The 25,805-nt window shown below is 44.2% G+C and overlaps 1 protein-coding gene across 7 annotated transcripts in view; it reads right to left on the reverse strand.

Moving 5' to 3' along the window:
- Positions 1-23,813: 23,813 nt before the first annotated feature.
- The window catches only part of CNIH2 (cornichon family AMPA receptor auxiliary protein 2), a 98,461-nt gene continuing 96,469 nt past the window's right edge, over positions 23,814-25,805 (reverse strand). For 5 of the 7 annotated variants that reach the window (XM_073658375.1, XM_073658377.1, XM_073658374.1 and 2 more), the window contains 2 exons: positions 24,641-24,692; positions 23,814-24,174 (listed from right to left, as the gene is read on the reverse strand). In XM_073658375.1, the coding sequence (XP_073514476.1) occupies positions 24,659-24,692 (34 nt within the window). In that variant the 3' untranslated portion in view covers positions 23,814-24,174; positions 24,641-24,658. The remainder of the gene's footprint in view (positions 24,175-24,640; positions 24,693-25,805) is intronic. The other 2 variants (XM_073658376.1, XM_073658371.1) reach the window with 1 other exon arrangement.

The raw sequence follows: 25,805 nt of genomic DNA on the forward strand, positions 1-25,805 counted from the left end.
ACATGTTCTGCTTCCTGAGCCCTCAGTCCTTCTATCCACCGAGTGCATGCCGTACGTAGTGTGTTGGCAAACTCCCGATGTGTGTGTGCAGCGGGCTTGTCAGTCTCCCGAAACTTCTTCCGGTAGGTTTCCAGCGTGACGGCATACCTCTCTAGCAATGCACTGCGAATCGTAGAGTAACATCTCTGATCCACCGAAGACAAGTTATTAAAAGCTTCTCTTGCTTTTCCGGTCAGGCCAACACTCAAATATCTGGACCAGTCACTGACTGACACCTCATGCAGCAGTCAGAGGTTCTCAAATAACCGGAGATGTTCATCAATATCCGAAGTGTCCTCATTGAACTGTGGTATATCCCGGTACCTTAAAGATGTAGGCCCCTCTCTCCTGTTATCCATTGTCCTCTGCACTGGGGCGGGTGTGGATATCGCTACATGCACACCCAGAAATTTGTTTAACACTGCCGCCCGCTCCATCTCTGTGGCCCGCTCTCGTAGCACGTCTAGCATCCTCTTTAACTCAGTCGGTCCATCCTCCGTCACCTCTTCTGCCAAGTCACCGCTTGGTAACTTTCCCTGGTATGCTCTCCAGAGATAGGTGATCCTACCGCTGCCACCACTTGTAAAGATCCGAGGTTGTGGGTTGTAAGTAATCACCTAGGCAGATTAACGATACAACAATCTTTTATTGATCACAGCCATGGTAATAAGCAATTCCAGGTAAATAGCCAAAAAACAGTTCTCTCAGTCCTCAAATTCCCAATCTGGGTTCAGTAGTTCTACTGACTTTGTATAAGGCCATACTCACTGTCTACATCCTCTTCCTTCAATCCTTCCACCCAACTCTCCTAAAACATGTCTGTCCTTTCTTCCACTGGGCTCAGTCCCCTCCCAGCTCAGAAGTGATCACACCCTCCCCCTTAAACATTCACTGTTCACTAAACAATGAAGAATATTCTAGAAGCCTTCATCTGAGACTGCATGTAAGACCCCCTGTGGGGACGGCTCCACTGTGTCTACAATCTACACACACATAACGAGATTATTGGCAGTTGGAACAATGGTTAGATACTCCTGAGATACAGATTAGTGGAATGCTGGACATTTTACAAGTGAATCTAGTGCACATACTGACAAGTAAGCAGAACTATATAAAACATAACAAGTAAATCACCAATAAAACACAATAATAATATTAACAAAAATGGTGGTCCGTTGCTGGAAAAGTATCATAGTCTTTAGAAAATGGGCAGCTCCTCACAATTATATTTTCTAATATACCTTAATTAAAAAGTCCCTAATGTTCCCTCACTACACAAACTGCTTTATTTTTTTTTACTACTTCCTTTTCGATGAAGCTTCCTTTGAGAATTGCAGTGCATGCTGGGATACTCAAATGAAGCATCATAAGGGGGCAGAAGCTGCGGTCACTGCCACAGCCTCCACTACTCCTTGAAACGAAGTGTCATCAGTGACGCTCGTTTCAGGGACTGGGCTAGTCCCTGCTCTACTGAGCATGTGGCGCGTTGTAAGAGGATTACCCAGCGTTCAGAGAACAACGCCACCTCCACAAGTGATGACGGCGGCGCTGGTCTCTGCAAGTTGGTTATTATTACAATGTGCACTGACAGTGCACTCTGCTGCTGGCTCGTTACCACTGATCAGAGCTGGCTGGGGAGAGAGCACACTGTCATTGTACACATCACACAGAGCACATTGAGCAGGGACAAGCCCAGCCTTTGAAATAGAGTCATGAGAGAGGGCAGGGGCTGCGACAGTGCCCCCTGATGACAAATCGTTTGAATATCCCAGCATGCACTGGGATTCTCAAACGAAGCATCAATAGAAAGGAAGTAGTAAAAAAAAATAAAGCAGTTAAACTAGTGATAGGGAATTTTTAATTCAAGTATATTAGAAATTAGATTATATTATGACATTAAATAGACAGGGATTTAGAATGAATATTAATTTGTGTTTAGGACCACCCCTTTAAGTCTAACTGCTGGGTGGGTGACCGACACATCACTACTTGTTTTCTGTTAACAATTTTCTACCTGTCTATCTGTGTAAAAGATTCAGGCACAGATATCACTGTCTTCCTCTTGTTCTCTGTAACATGTGGATGATGTAGGCACTGAAAGTGCTGTCTACTGGTCTCTGTATTCAAACGATAGCGGCACTGATGCCAGTGCTGGGACATAAATAATTAAAGTAGTAGTAATAATCATTTTCTGGATCTATGATTCTTTTATGCATTTAGGTTTTCGTATTTTATTGTTTTGCTAGAAGTTTTTAGTCTGATCCGATCTTGGTACTGACTCATCGGCCGCCGTGGTGCAGTCACTGTAGGGATGTCATTCTATATGACACGAGCATTGCTTCTCGTCACTAATATACAGTAAATATACATGTGCCCACTCTATCTCTGCAGATCCGCCACTTCCGCTCAGGGTTGCTTTCACCATATGCCTCTCTTTTCCCACTTTCGTATTCCCTCGCTGTCTCTCGTTCACACCCACTCTCTCTCTTTCAGTCTCTCTCTGGGTGTCTTCAGTAATTATGTTAATTTCAGGTCATTTTCGCCCCCACACGGCAAAGTGAGAATAATAATAGATGGAAAGAGTGCGAGAGAAATCGACAGGGTGGGGGGGGGACAGGAAAGAGGAAAAAAAGGAGAATATGTGAAAACAGGAAGGTCAGCAAAAATGGAAGCAAAGTATGCGAGACTGTCCCTCTAGGATAGAGATCAGTGTCGCAGCTTATGTATCTGTCATCTGTCACCTCCCCCCAAGCAAGAACATCAAGAAAGGGACACCAGCTGCTCTGTCACATATATTACTGTAGGAGCAGTTGCCGAGACTGTGCCAGCCGTCAGCGCTCACACGGAGCTGCACCACGACATGTGCACACAGCGCCGGAACAGCTGATGCACACGTATCGCCTGGTACAGGTACAATGCAGACAGCTGGAAAAACCAAGCATCCTCATCTACTTAGACCAACACAGGTCCAGTTTTAATATATACAGTTCTGTGCAAAAATTTTAGGCAAAATTGCTGCAAAATAAAAAAAAGCTTTCACAAAAAGAAATGTTAGGAGTTCATTTTTTAAATCAATTAACACAATTCAAAGGAAATGAACAAAAGAGAAAGAATATCCATATTTGGTGACCTCCCTTTGTTTTCAGCAATTCTTCTAGGTACACCACTTGCACTCAGTTTTTGAAGGAACTTGGCTGGAGATTATTCCAAACATCTTGGAGAACCAACCACATAGCTTCTGTGTATGAGCCTTGTACAAATCCTTCTATCTCTTCATATGATCCCAGAAGGACTGGATGATGTGAGATCGGGGCTCTGTGGAGGCTGGATCATCAATCCCAGGACTCCTTGTCTTTCTTAATGACATTGGCTGGATGTTTGGGGTCGTCATCCGGCTGCAGAATAAGTTTGGATCCATTCAGACGCCTCCCTGATGGCATTGCATGATGGATTATAGTGATGAGCGAGCATGCGTGTTACTCGAGATTTCCGAGCATACTCGGGTGTTTTCCGAGTATCTTCGGCGTGCTGAATTGTTATGTCTGAGTCACTCCGTGTGCATGATTTACGATTGACAGCTTTAATACATGTGAGGAATGCCTGTTTGTTAGGCATTCCTCACATGTATTAAAGCTGTCAGACAGTTGCAAACCATGCACACACAGTGACTCAAACATGACATTCGAGCACACCGCAAATACTCGGCGAGCCCCCGAGCATGCTCGCCGAAAGGGTTAACAGAACACGCTCGCTCATCACTACTGCATAATTATCTGCCTGTATTACTCAGCATTGAGGACGCCATTAATCCGGACCCATCTCCATTTGCTGAAATACATCCTCAAACTTGCAGGACCCTACGCCGAGCTTCACTACCTGCAGACCCTCATTATTGTGCCGCTCTCCAGTCTTTCGGTGAACAAATTGCCTTCTGGTACAGCCAAATAGCTCACATTTTGACTCATCAGTATAGAACACCTGTTGCCATTTTTCTTCACCCCAGATCCTATGTTTTTGAGTGCCACCACCAATCCTAAAAGTCAATATCGACCCTTTTACGAGCCTGACCTCATAACTTAGGATAAAAAGCTAAATCAGACACTCCATTTGCAGACACGTGTTTCAGGTTGTTAACCCCTTACCAGTGCAAAGCAGGAGGCCTAATATGGTTGGGTGAGTGGCATCGGACAGGGTGTCTAAGAAGGAATATTTATCCTTGTGAACAGTGACATGCCGGTGTAAGGAGACTTATAGGCCATGCAATTATGCAATGCTCTACTGGGAATTGAAATATGCCAATAGCCTCTTTAGAGAGGCTTCTTATCTTAAGTCATGTGACAAGGCTTGTTAAAGGGTCCATATTGACTTATAGGATTGCTACTTCCAGTAGGTGGCACTAGAGTTTCTGCTTTCTTCCTTTATGAAGAGGCTATTTGCATATTTAAATTCCCAGAGGAGCATTATATGGCCTATAGGTCTCCATGCAAAAATATGAAGCTTTCACAGTAAAAAAATGTCTCTTACTCCAGGGAGCAGCAAAAAAAAGAGAAAGATACACATAGACATTGTGGTGGCTGCTTGGAAGTGTTCTTCTCGTCATTGCTATCATTAGTGCAGTGAATGGGAGACATCATAGCATCTAGCCTCCACCCATTAGCTCATAGAAAATGGACAATTAGCGAAGGAGCCTGCAACAAGAAACAGGTGAAAAATGTAGAATTGAAGGGGAGTCTGTCATAAATGGAGTTCTAGTTATACAGATCAAAGGCTGGGGACCTTGGATCACTGCTTGAAACCCTGCTGTGGTCAGGTAATTAAAGCAGGTTATCTGATGGAGAGCAGACGTGGAGTATGTGTACAGAGTAATTAACAAGTAGCTGAGAGTTGTAGGAAAGGCAACTTTGCCTGTGTACATCCTAATTACTAAATAGGTGCTAATCAATTCAAGGTGAAGAATAGTGCCTGAAGGTAGACGGGACGTCTCCATATCAGAGGCCTCATATAACAATGGTGCCGAGGGTGTACCGAGTGTCTGTATCTAGTTTGAACAACCACTTTGTGCAGACAGATTTCCTTAAAGTCATATAGTGTCAGTCCTTATGTACTCAGACATAGAGACAAGTGAATGGATTCACAGGACCCTTGTCCAGCAGTCACATCGGTAACCTGTGGCTGCTGGACGGAAGCCCTGAGAACCACTTCCTACTTATCGCCATCCCCAACTCCTCTTTTGATTAGCCGGTGTGATGTCATGTTGTGGTGCGTGCAGGCTCCTCTGCTCATATCTTTCAGTATTACCTGACGGCTCAGCAGGGGCGTACAGTATACTGAAGTTGGGGACACTGCAGCAAAGATCATAAAAGGCCATCACCTCCCCATAGAAGATCAGATCTTGACCCCTGGAATGGAAGACCCACTAGCAATGGGGATAAAACCAACCAGGGCTGGGTTCCCCTTGTCCAAAGACCCCATAGCAGCCACATGGTCTACACCTATGATATACACGGCGTTGCGGCTCAGTGTCAGCGCATAACGTGTCTGATCTGCACTGTGGGAATTGTAGCCTCTACATCACGCGCTGGTGAGATGAGACAAACAGCCCGGACTGAACTGCATTATAAGATGTATCACGTGGCATCAATCCTTTATAAAGATGAGAACGGTCCTTCTTTTGCCTGATGGGTGTAAATATGTGCAGAATACTGAAAGGCCAAACGTAGTTTTTATCAGTTTGTTTTGATAACAATATCAGAATATATAAATGGGGTCGGAATATATTAATAGTGACAAAATATATTAATGGATTCAGAATAGATGAATAAGCTCGGAATATACTAATGAGCTTAGAATATATTAATGAGCTCAGAATAGATGAATAAACTCAGAATATACTAATGAGCTTAGATTATATAAATAAACTCAAAATATATTAATATATTCTGAGCTCATTAATATATTCTAACATTATTAATATATTCTGATATTAATATATTATGAGCTTATTGTCAGAATATATTTGTAACATCCCTGGCGGCGTGCTTGCATGGTGCACCACCTCCCATCATGCAAGACCGCAATCTTACCTGTCAGTCCATGCTGCACTCTCTGCTCCAGTACCTGCTGTGTCCATGTCTCTTGTCTGATTGCTTAGGGCGTCGGCGCGGCTTTCTGCTTGTTTCTTATAGCTACTGTGTGCACAGTCCTAATGCGTCCCCAGCCTATTGCTGTGAGTCACTGGATACTTAAATCCCCTCCACCCAGTAGGAGGTGCCTGAGCAACACTTTCACTCAGTTTGTCTTTTGCAACTGAGTTGCCAGGTCCTGTCCTGTATCTTGTCTGTTCTGCCACTCTGGGGGCTGAGTACCCAGGGACGCTACCTGTATCTCTGACTTCTAGACTGTTTCCGCCACCCTGGGGGCTGAGTACCCAGGGCCGCTACCTGTATCTCTGACTTCTTGTCTGTTTCCGCCACCCTGGGAGCTGAGTTCCCAGGCTCGTTCCTGTATCTTGTTCCTGGTTCAGTTCCTGTCTGAACAGTGTCCTAGCCCGTTGTTTGTCTCTATGTCTGAACCTTCCCTTTTCCTGCAGTGTCTGAACCTGCACCTAACTCCTACTCGTTGTCTCTGTACTTCAGTTTGTGAGTTTTGTTTCCACTCGCTACTTCATTGTAAGTACCTTGTGTGTATCTGGTTCTGCTTGTCCCCTTTCCCTGCCTCCGTATCTACCTCCTGTGTTTTAACTATCTTCCTGTATTTTCCAGTCTGTTCCATGTGAACAGAGCCCTGTCCTGTCTGCCTGCACCTTCTGTTCTGATTGGCTCTGCTTGCTCACCGCACCTGCGGTTTTGCTCCGCTCTGCTTGTTCACCGCACCTGCGGTTTTTCTCCGCTTTGCTTGCTCACCGCACCTGCGGTTTTGCTCCGCTCTGCTTGCTCACCGCACCTGCGGTTTTGCTCCTCTCTGCTTGATCACCGCACCTGCGGTTTTGCTCCACTTGTTCACCGCACCTGCGGTTTTGCTCCGCTTGTTCATCGCACCTGCGGTTCCGCTCTGCTCTGCTTGTTCACCGCACCTGCGGTTTTGCTCTGCTCTGCTTGTTCACCGCACCTGCGGTTTTGCTCCGCTCTGCTTGTTCACCGCACCCGCGGTTTAGCTCCGCTCTGCTTGCTCACCGCACCTGCGGTTTTGCTCCGCTCTCCTTGCTCACCGCACCTGCGGTTTTGCTCCGCTCTGCTTGTTCACCGCACCTGCGGTTTTGCTCTGCTTGTTCACCGCACCTGCGGTTTTGCTCCGCTCCGCTTGTTCATCGCATCTGCTGTTCCGCTCTGCTCTGCTTGTTCACCGCACCTGCGGTTTTGCTCCGCTCTGCTTGTTCACCGCACCTGCGGTTTTGCTCCGCTCTGCTTGTTCACCGCACCTGCGGTTTTGCTCCGCTCTGCTTGTTCACCGCACCTGCGGTTCTGCTCCGCTCTGCTTGTTCACCGCACCTGCGGTTTTGCCCCACTCTGTTTGTTCACCGCTCCGGCGGTTCTGCTCTGCTTGTTCACCGCACCTGCGGTTTCTCCCTGCTCTGTTTGTTCACCGCTCCGGCGGTTCTGCTCTGCTTGTTCACCGCTCCGGCGGTTATGCTCTGCTTGCTCACCGCTCCGGCGGTTCTGCTTTGCTTGCTCACCGCACTTGCGGTGTCGCTCTGCTCTGTTTGTTCACCGCTCCGGCGGTTCTGCTCTGCTTGTTCACCGCTCCGGCGGTTATGCTCTGCTTGCTCACTGCACCTGCGGTTTCGCCCTGCTCTGTTTGTTCACCGCATCTGCGGTTTCTCTCTGCTCTGCTGTCCACCGCACCTGTGGCTCCGTTCCTTTGTCCCAGTCTGTACTGGTCCCTATCCTGCCTGCGTTCCTACCTGCCAGTACCCGCCGGTCTGCATACCAGCCGTGCCCGCCAGTGTCCACCTGTCTGCATGCCAGCCGTGCCTGCCAGTCCCCACCTGTCTGCATACCAGCCGTGCCTGCCAATATCCACCTGTCTTCATACCAGCCGTGCCAGCCAGTACCCACCTGTCTGTATGCCAGCCTAACCTGCCTGTTCCTCCATTCCCCAGTGTGGGTCAACAACTGTGACCGGGGTCTGACCTGGAGTAGCACCTGGTCCCTCTGCTCTGTTCCTCCCTGGTTTACGGAGTCGCCTGAGCCGCCGTGTGACCTTGGTCGGACCGAGCTGATACTTAGTTACGCCCCTTCAGGCACTCCTCGGTTCATGGTACAGTGGGATCACTAATCAAGCTCACGCCAATCAGCATCTGAAATAATGGATACTGGAAGCCTGTGCTAGCATTTCTTCTGCGGTGTTGCTATCAGTATGTCAAAAGTGGGAGAAGAGGGTTGCATTGACAATTCAACACAATGGGCTGCACTTTGAATACATTTTATAAGTGGTCATAAACTTGTAAAAAACTCATGAAAGAATAAAGTTACGTTAAAATCAAGCACACCATTGTTTTTCTTAAGAAATTCTCAATAAGTTTGATGTGTCACATGACCCTCTTCCCATTGAAAAAAATAAAGTTGGATCCAAAATGGCCAACTTCAAAATGGCCGCCATGGTCACCCCCCATATGGAAAAGTTTTCCCCCTCCCATATACTAATATGCCACAAGCAGGAAGTTGATATCACCAACCATTCCCATTTAATTTAGGTGTATCCATATAAATGGCCCACCCTGTATATTGAGCTCAGAATATATTAAGAAGCTTAGAATATATTAATAATGTCAGAATATATTAATGAGCTCAGAATATATATATAAATGATAGAATATATTAAGTTGTTCAGAATACTTTATGAGGGCAGATTATATGAATGATATAATAATATATTAATGAAATAAGATTATATTAATTAGCTCAGATTATATCAAGTCAGAATATACAGTTAGGTCCATATATATTTGGACAGAGACAACATTTTTCTAATTTTGGTTCTAGACATTACCACAATGAATTTTAAACAAAACAATTCAGATGCAGTTGAAGTTCAGACTTTCAGCTTTCATTTGAGGGTATCCACATTAAAATTGGATGAAGGGTTTAGGAGTTTCAGCTCCTTAACATGTGCCACCCTGTTTTTAAAGGGACCAAAAGTAATTGGACAGATGAAATAATTGCAAATAAAATGTTCATTTCTAGTACTTGGTTGAAAACCCTTTGTTAGCAATGACTGCCTGGAGTCTTGAACTCATGGACATCATTAGACGCTGTGTTTCCTCCTTTTTGATGCTCTGCCAGGCCTTCACTGCGGTGGTTTTCAGTTGCTGTTTGTTTGTGGGCCTTTCTGTCTGAAGTTTAGTCTTTAACAAGTGAAATGCATGCTCAATTGGGTTGAGATCAGGTGACTGACTTGGCCATTCAAGAATATTCCACTTCTTTGCTTTAATAAACTCCTGGGTTGCTTTGGCTTTATGTTTTGGGTCATTGTCCATCTGTAGTATGAAACGACGACCAATCAGTTTGGCTGCGTTTGGCTGGATCTGAGCACACAGTATGGCTCTGAATACATCAGAATTCATTCGGCTGCTTCTGTCCTGTGTCACATCATCAATAAACACTAGTGACCCAGTGCCACTGGCAGCCATGCATGCCCAAGCCATCACACTGCCTCCTCCGTGTTTTACAGATGATGTGGTATGCTTTGGATCATGAGCGGTACCACGCCTTCGCCATACTTTTCTCTTTCCATCATTCTGGTTGAGGTTGATCTTGGTTTCATCTGTCCAAAGAATGTTCTTCCAGAACTGTGCTGGCTTTTTTAGATGTTTTTTAGCAAAGTCCAGTCTAGCCTTTTTATTCTTGATGCTTATGAGTGGCTTGCACCGTGCAGTGAACCCTCTGTATTTACTTTCATGCAGTCTTCTCTTTATGGTAGATTTGGATATTGATACGCCTACCTCCTGGAGAGTGCTGTTCACTTGGTTGGCTGTTGTGAAGGGGTTCCTCTTCACCATGGAGATTAATCTGCGATCATCCACCACTGTTGTCTTCTGTGGGCTCCCCGGTTTTTTTGCATTGATGAGTTCACCAGTGCTTTCTTTCTTTCTCAGGATGTACCAGCCTGTAGATTTTGCCACTCCTAATATTGTAGCAATTTCTCGAATGGTTTTTTTTCTGTTTTTGCAGCTTAAGGATGGCTTGTTTCAACTGCATGGAGAGCTCCTTTGACCACATGTTTACTTCACAGCAAAACCTTCCAAATGCAAGCACCGCACCTCAAATCAACTCCAGGCCTTTTATCTACTTAATTGAGAATGACATAACAAAGGGATTGCCCACACCTGTCCATGAAATAGCCTTGGAGTCAATTGTCCAATTACTTTTGGTCCCTTTAAAAATAGGGTAGCACATGTTAAGGAACTGAAACTCCTAAACCCTTCACCCAATTTTAATGTGGATACCCTCAAATGAAAGCTGAAAGTCCGAACTTCAACTGCATCTGAATTGTTTTATTTAAAATTCATTGTTGTAATGTCGAGAACCAAAATTAGAAAAATGTTGTCTCTGTCCAAATATATATGGACCTAACTGTATTAATGAGGTCAGGATATATGAATTTGGATAGAATACTTTATGAAGTGAGAATATGTTAGAATACATTAAGGATGTCAGTATATAGCAATGCTAGAATATATTAATGAGGTCAGAATATATTAATGAGCTCAGACACTTTATGATGTCAGAATGATTGTTCTGCTTATTGTCTGCAGGAGACAAGTGAGTCCATCATGTGAGAGATACTTTTCCAATATGTCTGCTGGATATTCTAAGCCGGGTGCAAGCTGGTGGTGACCTTTAATGCTCACTGTAAAAACGGTTTTGTTTAGAAAGGTCAAAGGAAAATAGTTTCCTCCTTTGTCCAAGGATGGATAAGTAATATAAAAATCACCTGTGGGAAGAACCTCGATAACTAATCTGAAAAACATTGGCCATATAAGCAGAATGGTGGCGGTAGAGCATATATTATTATGCAGAACCTGATGGGATCTTCTCCTGTCTTAGACATGAAATATAGATCTCTCCTTGAGTTAAAGAAGTTGGCCATTACTTTTTATGATTGCCCCCATCGATGGACCCTGTGCCCCTAAGTGTTTTTCTAATTACCTCCTGCTGTCCTTCTATCACTGGCCCCTCACAGTCATCACGTGACCCCGGCTGCAGCCGACCCTGACATCCGCTGATGTCACGTCATGTTCCCGCTGCAGCCGGAGGTGACTCAGCGCTGCGCTCCACGGTGGCTGCTGGCGGGGTTACCCCGCGCGTCACACCCAGCTTTCCATCTCCCCATTCATTGGGAAAGCGCGCGTTGGATGCAGGGTGTGATGCGCGGGGTAACCCCGCCCACAGCCCATCACCTAACCCACTTTGACGTCCGAACAGGAAGTGTTCAGTGCCACAATCCTGCATATAGGTGGAGCATATATTACACACTCACCGTGACTTTATCCATCCTCATAAAGTGCCACCATAATTAATGGGAGAGTTGGTCACTCTTTTGTCTATCTTCTTCTGAGCTCTTCTTGGCTGATTGATCAAAATTAAATGTGCGAGGAAACCATGAGCCTGTAAAAGCCAAACGCTGCAAATTTTTTTAATGAAACCCAATTGCAAAAATTTTTCTTAGCCCCAATTAGATGCATATAATTAAAAAAAAGAAAATTTGCCTCGGAGATGACCAACCGCTTTAACCCCTTTACGACCTTGGACATATAGGTATGTCCAAGGTCGTCTGCCTATATCTGATGCGGACTCTGGCGCTGAGCCCACATCTTTCCCCGCACATGACAGCTGTCATGTGCCTCTAACAGTCACGGATGGATCCGAGATCCGAGCCGTCCGCGGCTGTTAACATGTTAAATGCCGCTGTCGAACTCTCACAGCGGCATTTAACTAGCACGTGTTAGAACTCTCCTGTTAGGTTTTTTCAATCTTGCTGGTCACATGACCTTTTTTGCCTATTTAATCGTGCTCCGCCCTCCTGGCCTTGCTGGACTTCATTGTATTTTCTACTCTTGAGCTAGCTTGGTGCTCTGTTACCTTTCTCAGTCAGTTTTGCTAGGTTTTCGGACCTCTATGTTCTATGTTGTTTGTTTGTCTTATTTCTGCTACAATTTCTGCTAGGAGGTGTCCATCTTTCTCCCAGTCCCTAGTTCTTGTAGGGATCCGTTCCTCACATCTATAGGTCTTCGTTCAGACTAGCCGAGGACTTTAGCGGGTCTTATCGCAGGATCAGGTTCCCTGTTACATCGTAGGTATCCAGCTTAGTTCTATTGTAGGGACAGATCTCCTGTCTTTCCTTAGTGCTTGTAGCAGATCATAACAGTAAGTCCAGCCAAAAAATTTCTCTAAGGAAAGACCTCCAGTTTCCATCATGGTCTCGATTCAGGATTTGGCTCAACGCTTGCAGGGACTCTCTCTGGAGGTGGCCAAGCTCCAACAACACGTGAGTAGCTGTTCTGGAGCACATTTTGTAGAGCCAAAGGTACGTCTGCCTGATCTATTTTTTGGTGAACAACAAGATTTTTTTTCCTTTAAAAATGCTTGTTTATTGTATTTTCGTTTAAGACCCGGATCCTCTGGTGATGAATCACAGCGCATAGGGTTCATAATGTCACTTTTGCGCAAAGATCCTCAGGGATGGGCCTTTTCTCTCCAACCTAGTGATCCGTGCTTTAGATCAGTGGATCGTTTTTTTTCTGCTTTGGGGTTGTTGTATGATGATCCTGATCGTGTCTCATCTGCTGAGTCTGAATTAAGACGTTTGAGGCAGGGATCAGGTAATGTGGAAAATTATTGTACTCACTTCCGTCGGTGGTCTGCCCAGGTGGGGTGGAACGATTCAGCTTTGAAAAGTTTGTTTCTTGCGGGGCTAGGTTAAAGGGTTAAGGATCTGCTGATTGCTTATCCTTCACCTGGAAACTTGCAGGAGGCAATGCAATTAGCTATACGGGTGGACAGGAGACTGCGTGCAAGGGTTAATGAGAGTAAATCCTCTGCCATGTCAGCTCCGAATCTTGAGAGGGTCTGTACTGACATTGGAGAGCCGATGGAGACTGGGGCGATGTCACCCCGCTCTCAGGAAAAAGACCGCAGATTTTCTGAAAGTTTGTGCTTTTATTGCAGTTGATCTGACCATTTCATTAGGAACTGTGTGCTTCGTGTGAACAAAGAAAAAAAAAAGGTCAGTTACGCCCGTATAGCCTGTTTAAATACTAAGGGTGTACTTCTTTCTGCTACTACCACTGCTCAGGAAGAATTAATTGAATTTCGGGTATTTGTGGATTGTGGTTCTACTCTAAATGTGATTGATGGGGGGTTCTTGGAAAAACTTAAATTAAAACCCAAACCTTGGTCATCCCCTATTGCTGTGGTTTCTGTCGATGGCTCTCCCTTAAAGAGTGTTACTCACAAGGTCTGTGAATTTCCCCTCACTATTAATGGCATTCACCAAGAGAATTTGGATTTGGTAGTATTAAATAATTTGCCTTCTCCAGCAGTGTTGGGGTTACCCTGGTTAAAATTGCACAATCCTGTACTGGATTGGTCTACCAATGAAATTAAGTCCTGGAGCCCTAAGTGTTATGACAAGTGTTGTAACGGGCGCATTGCTGCTGTGGATAAAGGGGAATTACCTGTACCTATTCAGGATTTTTGGAAATTTTTTTCTGAGAAAGAATCGCAAATTTTGCCTCCCCATAGAGACTATGATTGTACCATTGAATTTGTCCCTGGAGCGACTCTTCCTAAAAGTCGTTTATCTTACTATTCCTGAGAGAAAGGCTTTGGAGGAATACATACAGACAAGCTTGGCCACCGGTCACATTAGGCCTTCCAAGTCTCCTGTGGCTGTTGGATTTTTTTTTGTTAAAAAAAAGGACGGCGGTTTACGTCCTTGTCTGGACTTTCGTGAGATTAATAAAATTACTGTACGCAATCCTTACCCACTGCCATTGATTCCTGATTTGTTTAACCAGTTAGTGGGGGCCAAGTGGTTCTCTAAAATTGATCTCCGGGGGGCACACAATTTGTTGCGCATGAAGGAGGGTGATGAATGGAAGACTGCTTTTAACACTCCTGTGGGTCATTTTGAGAAACTGGTTATGCCTTTTGGTCTTACCAATGCTCCAGCATTTTTTCAGAATCTTATTAATGACATCCTTAGACCTTTAATCGGCAAAAATGTGGTTGTGTATTTGGATGACATTTTGATTTATTCGCCTGATCTGGAGTCTCATTGGCGGAGCGTACGTGTGGTTTTACAGTTATTAATGGACAATTCGCTTTTTGCTAAGCTAGAGAAATGTGAGTTCGCTGTACAGAGAATTCGTTTTTTGGGCTACATTATCTCCAGTGAAGGTTTTGAGATGGATCTGGTTAAAGTTCAAGCTGTGCAGGAATGGCCTAGGCCTATTGGTTTGAAATCGATACAGAGGTTTTTGGGTTTCGCCAATTATTACAGAAAATTCATAAAAAAAATTTCTATTATTGTCAAACCTCTGACCGATCTCACCAGGAAAGGTGCTGATGCGGTTCAGTGGACTTCTGAGGCCATTGAAGCTTTTGTGTTTCTAAAGGAGAGGTTCACCTCTGCTCCCATCCTTATGCAGCCTGATGTGACTAAGCCGTTTTTGGTTGAGGTTGATGCTTCTTCTTTGGGGGTCGGTGCGGTGTTGTCTCAGGAAAGCAAGGATGGAGTACATCCCTGTGCCTTTTTTTCCAAAAAATTTTCTGAGACTGAACTTAATTACGATATTGGTAATCGGGAATTGCTGGCTATTAAACTCGCATTTGAACACTGGCATCATCTCTTGGAAGGTGCTGAATTTCCCATTCAGGTTTTCACTGATCATAAACATCTGATCTATCTTGATGCTGCCAAGCGCTTGAATGCCCGTCAGGCTAGGTGGGCACTTTTTTTCTCGCGGTTTAATTTTTCCGTTACTTACATCCCGGGTTCCAAGAATGTTAAAGCTGATGCTTTGTCTCGCAGCTTTTCTCCCATGGTCGGTGCTGAGGAGGAGGAGGAGAGCATTTTACAAGAAGGTGTTGTGATTGCTGCTTTGGACTCCGTTTTGGAGGATGAGATTCTTAAAGCTCAGGAGAATGCCCCATCTAACACTCCCCATGGGAGATTGTTTGTGCCTAGGACCTTTAGGAGAGATTTGTTTGTTGAGTGTCATGAGTCTCGGTTGGCAGGTCATCCAGGAATTTCTGAGACCAAGAGACTTGTGGGTCGCAGTTTTTGGTGGCCTGGATGGCAGAAGGAGGTCATTAAGTGGGTGCGTCAATGTACTGTGTGTGCTAGATCTAAGTCTTCGCATGCTCCTGCAGCGGGGTTGCTTTGCCCTCTGGAGGTTCCTAGTGCACCTTGGACACATCTGGCTATGGACTTTATTACTGACCTTCCCCCCTCTGAGGGTTTCACGGTCATCTGGGTGGTCGTGGACCGTTTTAGCAAGATGTGTCACTTGGTTCCCTTCATCAAACTGCCTTGCACTAAGACACTCGCTAAGGCCTTTGTCAAGGAAATTGTCAGACTACATGGCGTTCCTACTGACATTGTTTCTGATAGGGGACCTCAGTTCGTGACTCGTTTTTGGAGTGCCTTTTGTGACAGGTTGGGAGTTCATTTGTCGTTTTCATCCGGATATCATCCTGAGTCTAATGGCCAGACAGAAAGGAAGAACCAGGATGTTGAGCAGTTCTTGCGTTGCTTTGTGGCAGACAATCAAGAGGGGTGGTCTGAGTTTCTGCCACTTGCTGAATTTGCTCTTAACAACCATACATCCTCTTCTGCTGGGTGTTCGCCTTTTTTTTGTTGTTCTGGGAGACATCCTTCTTTTGGGTCATTCTCCAAATTGGTATCGGCTGTGCCTGAGGAGGAGAGTTTTTCTGGTGATTTGGAGAGAGTTTGGATGGATGTGCGTGGTAATCTTCAGGAGGCTAACAAAAAATCTAAGAGGTACTTTGATAGGAAACGGCAAGAGGTTTCGTTTGCTATTGGTGACATGGTTTGGTTGTCCTCTAAGAATCTGCGATTGAGGATTCCTTATAAAAAATTGGGTCCCAAGTTTGTAGGGCCCTTTAAGGTGCTTCAGATAGTTAACCAATCTGCTGTTAGGTTGGAGGTTCCTACCTCCTGGAAGATTAATCCGGTGGTTCATGTTTCTCTGTTGAAAAGAGCTGATGTGTCGGATGGTGACGCCTCTGCCACTGTTCCTCTGGTGGTGGAGGACGGGGAATATGAAATCTCCCGCATCCTAAATTCTAGACGGTATAGAGGGAGTTTGCAGTATCTCGTCGCTTGGAAGGGTTTCGGACCCGAGGATAACTCATGGGTGAGGGCGGATGATGTTTCTGCTTCCAGACTTGTCGGAGCGTTTCACAGGAGGCTTCCTGATAAGCCCGGGCCTAGGGGATCCGGAGGATCCTCTTAGAAGACGGGGTACTGTTAGAACTCTCCTGTTAGGTTTTTTCTAGTTTGCTGGTCACATGACCTTTTTTGCCTATTTAATCCGGCTCCGCCCTCCTGGCCTTGCTGGACTTCATTGTATTTTCTACTCTTGAGCTAGCTTGGTGCTCTGTTACCTTTCTCAGTCAGTTTTGCTAGGTCTTCGGACCTCTATGTTCTATGTTGCTTGTTTGTCTTATTTCTGCTACAATTTCTGCTAGGAGGTGTCCATCTTTCTCCCAGTCCCTAGTTCTTGTAGGGATCCCTTCCTCACATCTATAGGTCTTCGTTCAGACTAGCCGAGGACTTTAGCGGGTCTGATCGCAGGATCAGGTTCCCCGTTACATCGTAGGTATCCAGCTTAGTTCTATTGTAGGGACAGATCTCCTGTCTTTCCTTAGTGCTTGTAGCAGATAATAACAGTACGAAGCAGAAGCGCATCATAAGACCCACCCATCAGCGCCCTATCACGGTCATCGATGGGCTCTCGTGATAGCTGGGGGTCGGCAGAAGATCCCCGTGCCTGTCATTGTAAATATCCTAGAACGCCAGGTAGGAGATCATGATTTCTGCTACACATATGGGCTGAAGCCCTACTATGTGTAGCACAAGTGATCAGATGATCACAGCTTCAAGTGTCCTAAGGGGACTATTAAAGCAAATAAAGAGTAAAAAAATATTTAAAAAATTCAAAAGTTCAAATCACCCCCCCCATTTGCCCCATTCAAAATAAAATAGAAAAAAATAAAAAATACGCATATTTGGTATCGCTGCGTTCAGAAAAGTCCAATCTATCAAAATATAAAGTCAATTAATATAATTGGTAAACGGCAAAAATATTAAAAACACCCAAAATGCAGCTTTTTGGTCGCCACAACATTGCAATAAAATGGAGTAACAGGTGATCAAAACATCGTATCTACCCCAAAATGGTATCAGTAAAAACATCAGCCTCGGCGCACAAAAAATAAGCCCTCACCCGGCCCCAGATCCCGAAAAATGGAGACGCTATGGGTCTCGGAAATTGGCGACATTTTTTTTTTTCTTACAAACTTTGGATTTTTTTTTCACCACTTAAATAAAAAAAAAAGAACCAATATATGTTATCTACGAAATCGTAATGACCTGGGGAATCATAATGCCAGATCAGTTTTAGCATTTAGTGAACATGGTACATAAAAACCCTAAAAAATAATTGTGGAATTTCACTTTTTTCCCTTTTTCCAGTACAGTATATGGTAAAATCAATGGTAAAATCAATCAAAAGTACAACTCATCCTGCAAAAAAACAAGCCCTCACATGGCCATAGTGACGGAAACATTAAATATTTATGGCTCTGGGAAGAAGGGGAGGAAAAAGCGAAACAGAAAATTGCAAGATGGTGAAGGGATTAAAATGTAACATGTTTGTTAAATCTACTTTATAAAAAAAAATCCTATAAGGGGCGATGCTGTGCACTCACTCTCTATTGTGATTGCATAATTACATGTTTCACACCTTCCCGTCTCCCACTCGTTTGATAAGATGCACTTCTTAGGAAGCATATATACTATAGCCTATAAAAAAATACACAGAGTCTTGATGTTGATTGATGTTATTCATGATTGCATCGTACATGGTAGAAGGAATATTTTGCATGAGAAGATTGAGTATACATCTAGTCACAGCAGTGTGTGGGAGATTAGCATCACTAATGTTACCCGTAAGAACTTCACTCAGCCAGACCCAGCAGTGTGGGAGCAGGAAGCTGGAATATTACATCTTAAGAGATCTGCAAATAGCCAAGGACTTCGATGTGGGAGAGAGGAACAGAACGTTACATCAGGGCAGGCGCTGCAACATGGAATTAGGAAATTTATTACCAAGTCACAATCTACTGCCACATTCCAGCTGTTAACATTTATCATCCTTCCATGATGTACAATACAAAGAAATATTGTGGTACTGTGTTAGCCAGAAAAATCGATGTAAATACTTTTATGCCCAAAAATGACAAAAGTATTCTCGAAGTGATACCTTTATTGGCTAACCAGAAGAAAAAAATATATATATATGCAAGCTTTCAGAGCGCAGAGGCTCCTTCTTCAGGCAATATTACAAATGTCTAATATTGTCTGAAGAAGGAGCCTCTGCGCTCTGAAAGCATGCATATATACAGTACAGACCAAAAGTTTGGACACATCTTCTCATTTAAAGATTTTTCTGTATTTTCATGACTATGAAAATTGTACATTCACACTGAAGGCATCAAAACTATGAATTAACACATGTGGAATTATATACTTAACAAAAAAGTGTGAAACAACTGAAAATATGTCTTATATTCTAGGTTCTTCAAAGTTGCCACCTTTTGCTTTGATGACTGCTTTGCACACTCTTGGCATTCTCTTGATGAGCTTCAAGAGGTAGTCACCGGAAATGGTTTTCACTTCACAGGTGTGCCCTGTCAGGTTTAATAAGTGGGATTTCTTGCCTTATAAATGGGGTTGGGACCATCAGTTGTGTTGTGCAGAAGTCTGGTGGATACACAGCTGATAGTCCTACTGAATAGACTGTTAGAATTTGTATTATGGCAAGAAAAAAACAGCTAAGTAAAGAAAAACGAGTGGCCATCATTACTTTAAGAAATGAAGGTCAGTCAGTGCGAAAAATTGGGAAAACTTTGAAAGTGTCCCCAAGTGCAGTTGCAAAAACCATCAAGCGCTACAAAGAAACTGGCTCACATGAGGACCGCCCCAGTAAAGGAAGACCAAGAGTCACCTCTGCTTCTGAGGATAAGTTTATCTGAGTCACCAGCCTCAGAAATCGCAGGTTAACAGCAGCTCAGATTAGAGACCAGGTCAATGCCACACAGAGTTCTAGCAGCAGACACATCTCTACAACAACTGTTAAGAGGAGACTTTGTGCAGCAGGCCTTCATGGTAAAATAGCTGCTAGGAAACCACTGCCGAGGACAGGCAACAAGCAGAAGAGACTTGTTTGGGCTAAAGAACACAACGAATGGACATTAGACCAGTGGAAATCTGTGCTTTGGTCTGATGAGTCCAAATTTGAGATCTTTGGTTCCAACCACTGTGTCTTTGTGCGACGCAGAAAAGGTGAACGGATGGACTCTACATGCCTGGTTCCCACCGTGAAGCATGGAGGAGGAGGTGTGATGGTGTGGGGGTGCTTTTCTGATGACACTGTTTGGGGTTTATTCAAAATTGAAGGCATACTGAACCAGCATGGCTACCACAGCATCTTGCAGCGGCATGCTATTCCATCCGGTTTGCGTTTAGTTGGACCAACATTTATTTTTCAACAGGACAATGACCCTAAACACACCTCCAGGCTGTGTAAGGGCTATTTGACCAAGAACGAGAGTGATGGGATGCTACGCCAGATGACCTGGCCTCCACAGTCACCAGACCTGAACCCAATTGAGATGGTTTAGGGTGAGCTGGACCGCAGAGTGAAGGCAAAAGGACCAACAAGTGCTAAGCATCTCTGGGAACTCCTTCAAGATTGTTGGAAGACCGTTTCCGGTGACTACCTCTTGAAGCTCATTAAGAGAATGCCAAGAGTGTGCAAAGCAGTCATCAAAGCAAAAGGTGGCTACTTTGAAGAACCTAGAATATAAGACATATTTTCAGTTGTTTCACACTTTTTTGTTAAGTATATAATTCCGCATGTGTTAATTCATAGTTTTGATGCCTTCAGTTGTGAATGTACAATTTTCATAGTCATGAAAATACAGAAAAATCTTTAAATGAGAAGGTGTGTCCAAACTTTTGGTCTGTACTGTATATATATATTTTTTCTGGTTAGTCAATAAAGGTATCACTCCGAGAATACTTGTGTCATTTTGGACATAAAAGTATTTACATCGATCATCCTTCCATGACACATTAGATAGGTGGTACTCAGACCGCTGAGACCCCTGTGAAGAATATGGGGGTATTTAATGGCAGATTACAATCCTCCTTCAGCATGTGTAGCTGTAACAGGACACCTAGCTCAGCAGGTAGTCCAACCACACCAGTTGGTACCCAAGCTCAAACAGGATGACCTCCTGTGGAACCGAGATGGGGGTTCATCACACCACCTAAGAAAAGGTTCCCAATCCGTACCCAACTTCTCCTTCACTGTGGGAAGTAGTTTTCTTGAGCGATGGCTTACAAACAGATAGGAGGTACCGTACGTGGATGTGTGATGAATGTTAATGGTCTGAATATGCCTTCAGTGTTTTTGTGTTTTTGCCATTCAGGGAATCCGAGCAGAGGGATTATACTCTTTCTTAGATTATATCATCCCTACTGGCTATTTATTTTACTGAAATGAAGGAATTTTATCTAAGCAAGAGTTCCCGGTTGTGCTTTTTAATCAATCACCGAGCCGGTCCCGCTCCGTTTTTGCTGCTCGTTATTTTGTATTTGACTTATGGGAAGAGTTAAGAATAAAGCTTCAGCCAACTAGATGGTTGTACTCTGGTGTTTTATCAACTTTTATGACATTTAGTGGGATTACAAAACTCAGTACATCTAAACACAAATAGTATGGACAAAAGTATTGAGACAACTACACATTACATCTACAGGAGCTTGTATCATCTCCCATTCTATTCCATAGACATTAATATGCATCGGCCCCACTGCAGATATAACAGCTCTCGCTCTCCTGGGAAGGATTTCGACAATGTCAGGGATCACCACACAGCGACGACACCGGGGAGATCACGTGATATCTCACAGTGCCGTCACGCTGTCAATATCTCGTCCGGAATCGCAAGTACACAATCCAGACTATTCGCTATGAGGATATCGGCAAGCAACCAGTGAGAGTATGGCGTCACACCTCTGGGTTCCAAAGCCTGGAATCCGTGTTTACGCCCCCGGACCGTCACTGTCAGCTTCACGATAGTCCAATTATTATTATTCTCTGCCACCACCGGCCAAGTTTGAAATATAACACAGGCCTGGCCGGACACCTGCATTTTGGTAGCGTATATGGCTTCAGGGAAGGGAACGATTACAGAACAAAAGAAACAGAACTATTAAATTTTATTTTTAATCCAAAGGGAGGCAGTGTTTAGGAAAAAATATATACAAGGATGTTACAAAGGAGACATTAAAATACATATGCAGTTACATAAAATAAACAGGATAAAAGAAGACAACTAACACTATACGATCATGGACACGATTCAATATAGGTGGAGGAGGGACTCCCCAGTTTGATTATGCTGTTATCGAACAGGACCCGCTGCTTATAATCCTTATACCCCCCTGGCAATGAGTGCTCCTCTAATGTCCATGGGTTCTCTTATACCTAAGGGGAGATTTACCCACACGCCCCCTGTGGTGACATCATGTTGGCTGGTCTCCAGCCTGTACATTTTATTAAAAACTTCTGCAATAACTCATTGCTTGTTGATCGCAGAAGCTTGCAAACAACGTCATTTTTTCCCTTATGATTTTATCTTCATTTAGAGACCACACATCGCATAGCTGCAGTCTGCTATTCTGGTGTTTTTGCACTACAGCTCTAGGTAGCGTTTTTCAGTGCCAGAAAATTATCCCTATCATTCCCTAGTTGATTCTATTTCTAAAGATATAGGTCCCGTTATTGTCGGATGCATGGACCTTACAATATTTCATATTTCGTTTCGGAGTCAGCATATCTGCAAATTTTCCTTTGAGGATCGAGAAGCAGCCTCACGGTTACACGCAAATTAGTGAAAGCCTGCATTTTAATTACCTCCTGCGTCTTTCAGGGAAAAGATACTTGCTTCCTAACGGAGTTATAACACTCCTTGGCAGGCATTTGTTTGTGTAAGCTATTTCTCAGGTGTGGGTTAATTGGGGCTTTTATGCTGAGCAAAAGGAAAATGAGTGAGGGGGGTGAAGAGAGGTTTGAGGGGAATGGTCAATATCCATGAAAGACTTTCAATATTCCTCAATATTTCCCTGACATTAATATTTCCCTGACAGACAAGATTTTGGAAATGTCTGTAGGAATTTTTTCATACAAAAGAGGTTTTGTGAGGTCAGACCCTGATGTTGTTGAGAGGCCGAGATCACAATCTCCTATCTAGATCATCCCAAAGGTGTTGGATTGGGTTGAGATCCGAGCTCTGTGCGGCCGTTCACCTTCTTCCACTCCAAATATCCTCCAACCATGTCTATATGGACCTTGTGCTCTGGGCACAGTCATAGGGAACAGAAAAGGGCCTTCTCCAAACTGTTCCCACAAAACTGGAAGCTACAATCATCCACAATGTCTTGTGCAGAAGCATTAAGATTTCCCTTCATTAAATCTATGGGGCAGAGGCCAAACCCTGAGAAACATGCCTATAGCATTATCCTTCCTCCACCAAACTGTACAGCAGGCACAATTCAGTCAGGTGGGTAACGTTCTCCTGGAATCACCAAACCCAGACTCGTCCATCAGACACCAGAGACATGTGATCCGTCGCTGCACAGAACACACTTCCTCCAGAGTCCAGTGGTGGCGGCTTTACACCACTCCATCCGACACTTGGCATTGTGCTTGGTGATGTACGGCTGCATGCAGCTGCTTGGCCATGAAGCTCCCGGCGGGGGCGCAGTGTTTGTGCTGATGTTACCACAGGAGGTCTGGACTCTGCAGTTATGGGGTCAGCAGAACGGTGGTGACTTTTCTGCCCTCTGCTCCTCAGCACTCAGCCCCCACTCTGTAACGTTATGGGGTCTCCACTTTGTGGCTGAGTTGCTGCAGTTCCTTCCACTTCTCAATAATATCACTCACAGGTGATAGGGGAAGATTTGGAAGGAAGAAATGTCATGAACGGATCTGTTACCCCGATGGCTCCTATTACAGGACCGCAATGGTATCAGTGAGCTCTGCACCACCGGCCGTTCTGTCACGTTAGTAAAGGCAGATGGCATGGTGACGGCCCTGAGGTTATTCATCGAGGGGAGGGGGGCCAGATGTTATACACCTGGGGGGCAATGAGGCCAGATGTTATAAACCGGGGGGGTGCGATGGGACCGGATATTATACATTTGTGCTAATGGTACTAAATTAAAACTCTGAATTCAGAAATGAAGACATGTCCCAATACTTTTGTCTATGTAGTGTATGTGGGACATCTTGTATGGAAATAAAAAGAAATGTAAAAAGCACTTTATTGGCGAGCCAGGTCAGAGATCAGAACAGCTGAACAAATTGTAGTTTTTTGATATGAAATAAATATAGTAAAGAAATGTATAGTGAGTCAGAGACAAGTACTTCAGAATCAAAGAATGACTCCGATACATTTATATATAGATTTATCCTTTATTGACAGTAAACGTCACACAGTTTCTAGAGAAATAAAGTCACAGACTTCAAACAGACATATAAGAGCTGTAAGCCAGCAGCAGTCTAAAATAGGGAATGACGGAAAAGAAAGGGCAAAGAAAAAAGAATGAAAAGGGAGGGCAAGAAAAAGAGAGATGGCCGGGGGAAGAGAAAATAATGTACTGTTAGGCAAAATGGATGGCGTGATGGAGTGATGCCTTTCTGGTCTTTCTTATTAGCAAGAATCTCCAACCCTCTGTTACTTTTCAATCCTCTGTCTCCTGAATTCATGTGTCCGAACAGGCTATATTCAAAAAGTGACGAGTGTGTATATCATACTGAGAAGAGGAATAAAAGAGACGTAAAGGACACCATGGGGGAAAATGCCAGGCGAGGAAGGGAAAAAGGGAATGGACCGTGACAACACAATGGGATAGACAAGATGAGAGAATATAGTAGGGGCACATTAGGAAAATAATAGAGGCAGGGTGGAGCAATGGCGAAGTGGGAGAAAAAGTAAGTAGGGTCAGTTAGGGTGGAGGTCAAAGACAATGGAAGTAGAGGGAGAAAGAGAGAAAAAAAATGTTAGAATTCATGAAATCAGCTGCTAAAAAGACATTGACATTTGAGTGGGAAATATTGGAGTGATACTGTCACAATCGAAGGGGCTTATTATTGGGACGGTGTTTCCCCCTGGTACAATATATAGGACTGAATGTCAATACAAGCATGCAGAAAGTGGAAGTGCCAAGGAGGAAGTCTAGTAGTGGGGGCATTTATAGGGGCTGGGGGGATTTCACTCACCAGAAGAGGCACAGCATCCTACGCGTTGACATAACGTACAGTGGCCCCCACCCTGCGTGCAAGGAAGAAGTGGGATTAGTACAGGATGCTGCTTGTATGTGGGGATTGTATAGGTTGCTGTGTGACAAAAAAGGGTTGCCCCCCTAAAGAACATTTATTACCTTATTCACAGGTTAGGTCATAAATGTATGATCGCTGGGTCTGTTCATTTTCATGAGAACGAGGATCTCTAAGTCTCCAAATTGAGTCCATACGTGACCATGCCTCCATTCACTTCTATGCACATGGATGACCACCATTCCCATAGATAGTGAATGGAGCGATCGTCAACCATGAGCTCTACCATGGATGCTTTGGGAACCCTGGCGGGACACCCAATGGTCGAACCCCCAGTGATCAAATCTATACCACCTATTCTGTGGATAATGTTGTTTATGACAAAAAAGCCCTTTAATAAAACATATTTTCTGTACCTATGAAGGCTATTAAAGGGATTGTCTAATACTGAGATTGTCTAGGACTGAGATATGGAGGACACCTCCTTAGAAAAGGTCATCAATAGTAGTTTGGTGTGGGATCGACACCCCACATTGGAGCTGGAAAGGTCACTACACAGAGTATTCCGGGTTTCTTAAATTGTACCTCATGTGGAACTATGCGTCAACTGATTGGTGGGGGTGCCAGGTGTCCAAACAATGTGATATCGATGACCTAGCCTAAAGACAGGTAGGCATGCTTACCCAATATGATGGGTAAGCATGCCTACATGCCAGAGAGGTGCCCCATGGAGTGCATGAAAATAGGGGACTCAGCACAAAATATTCAAACCATAGTTTCCAAAGGGTGATGTCCACATCATTGTGTTACTCAACAATGAAGAAAGTGGAAGAACTGGCCAGAATCTAATCCTACAAGCTGTTTCCTCCATGCTATGGTGGCAAGTTATACTCTATCCATAAGATAGGTAGTAACTTGCTATGATGGAGTCCAATTGCTGACATTGTCACTGATCCCGAAAAAACAACTCTGATATGCCTTGTTAGAATGGAGGATCTTCAACTGTTCTATAAACAATGTATGGAGCATGCCCAGCCACCGGTCAATCCAGAGCCTCATTCTTGGAATTGGTGGCGCCACAGCAGTCGAACCCCAGTGATTATCCAAA

Source organism: Phyllobates terribilis, unplaced genomic scaffold (genome assembly GCF_046119375.1).
Source record: "Phyllobates terribilis strain yellow unplaced genomic scaffold, ASM4611937v1 Scaffold_13__5_contigs__length_258822181, whole genome shotgun sequence".
NCBI lineage: Eukaryota > Metazoa > Chordata > Amphibia > Anura > Dendrobatidae > Phyllobates > Phyllobates terribilis.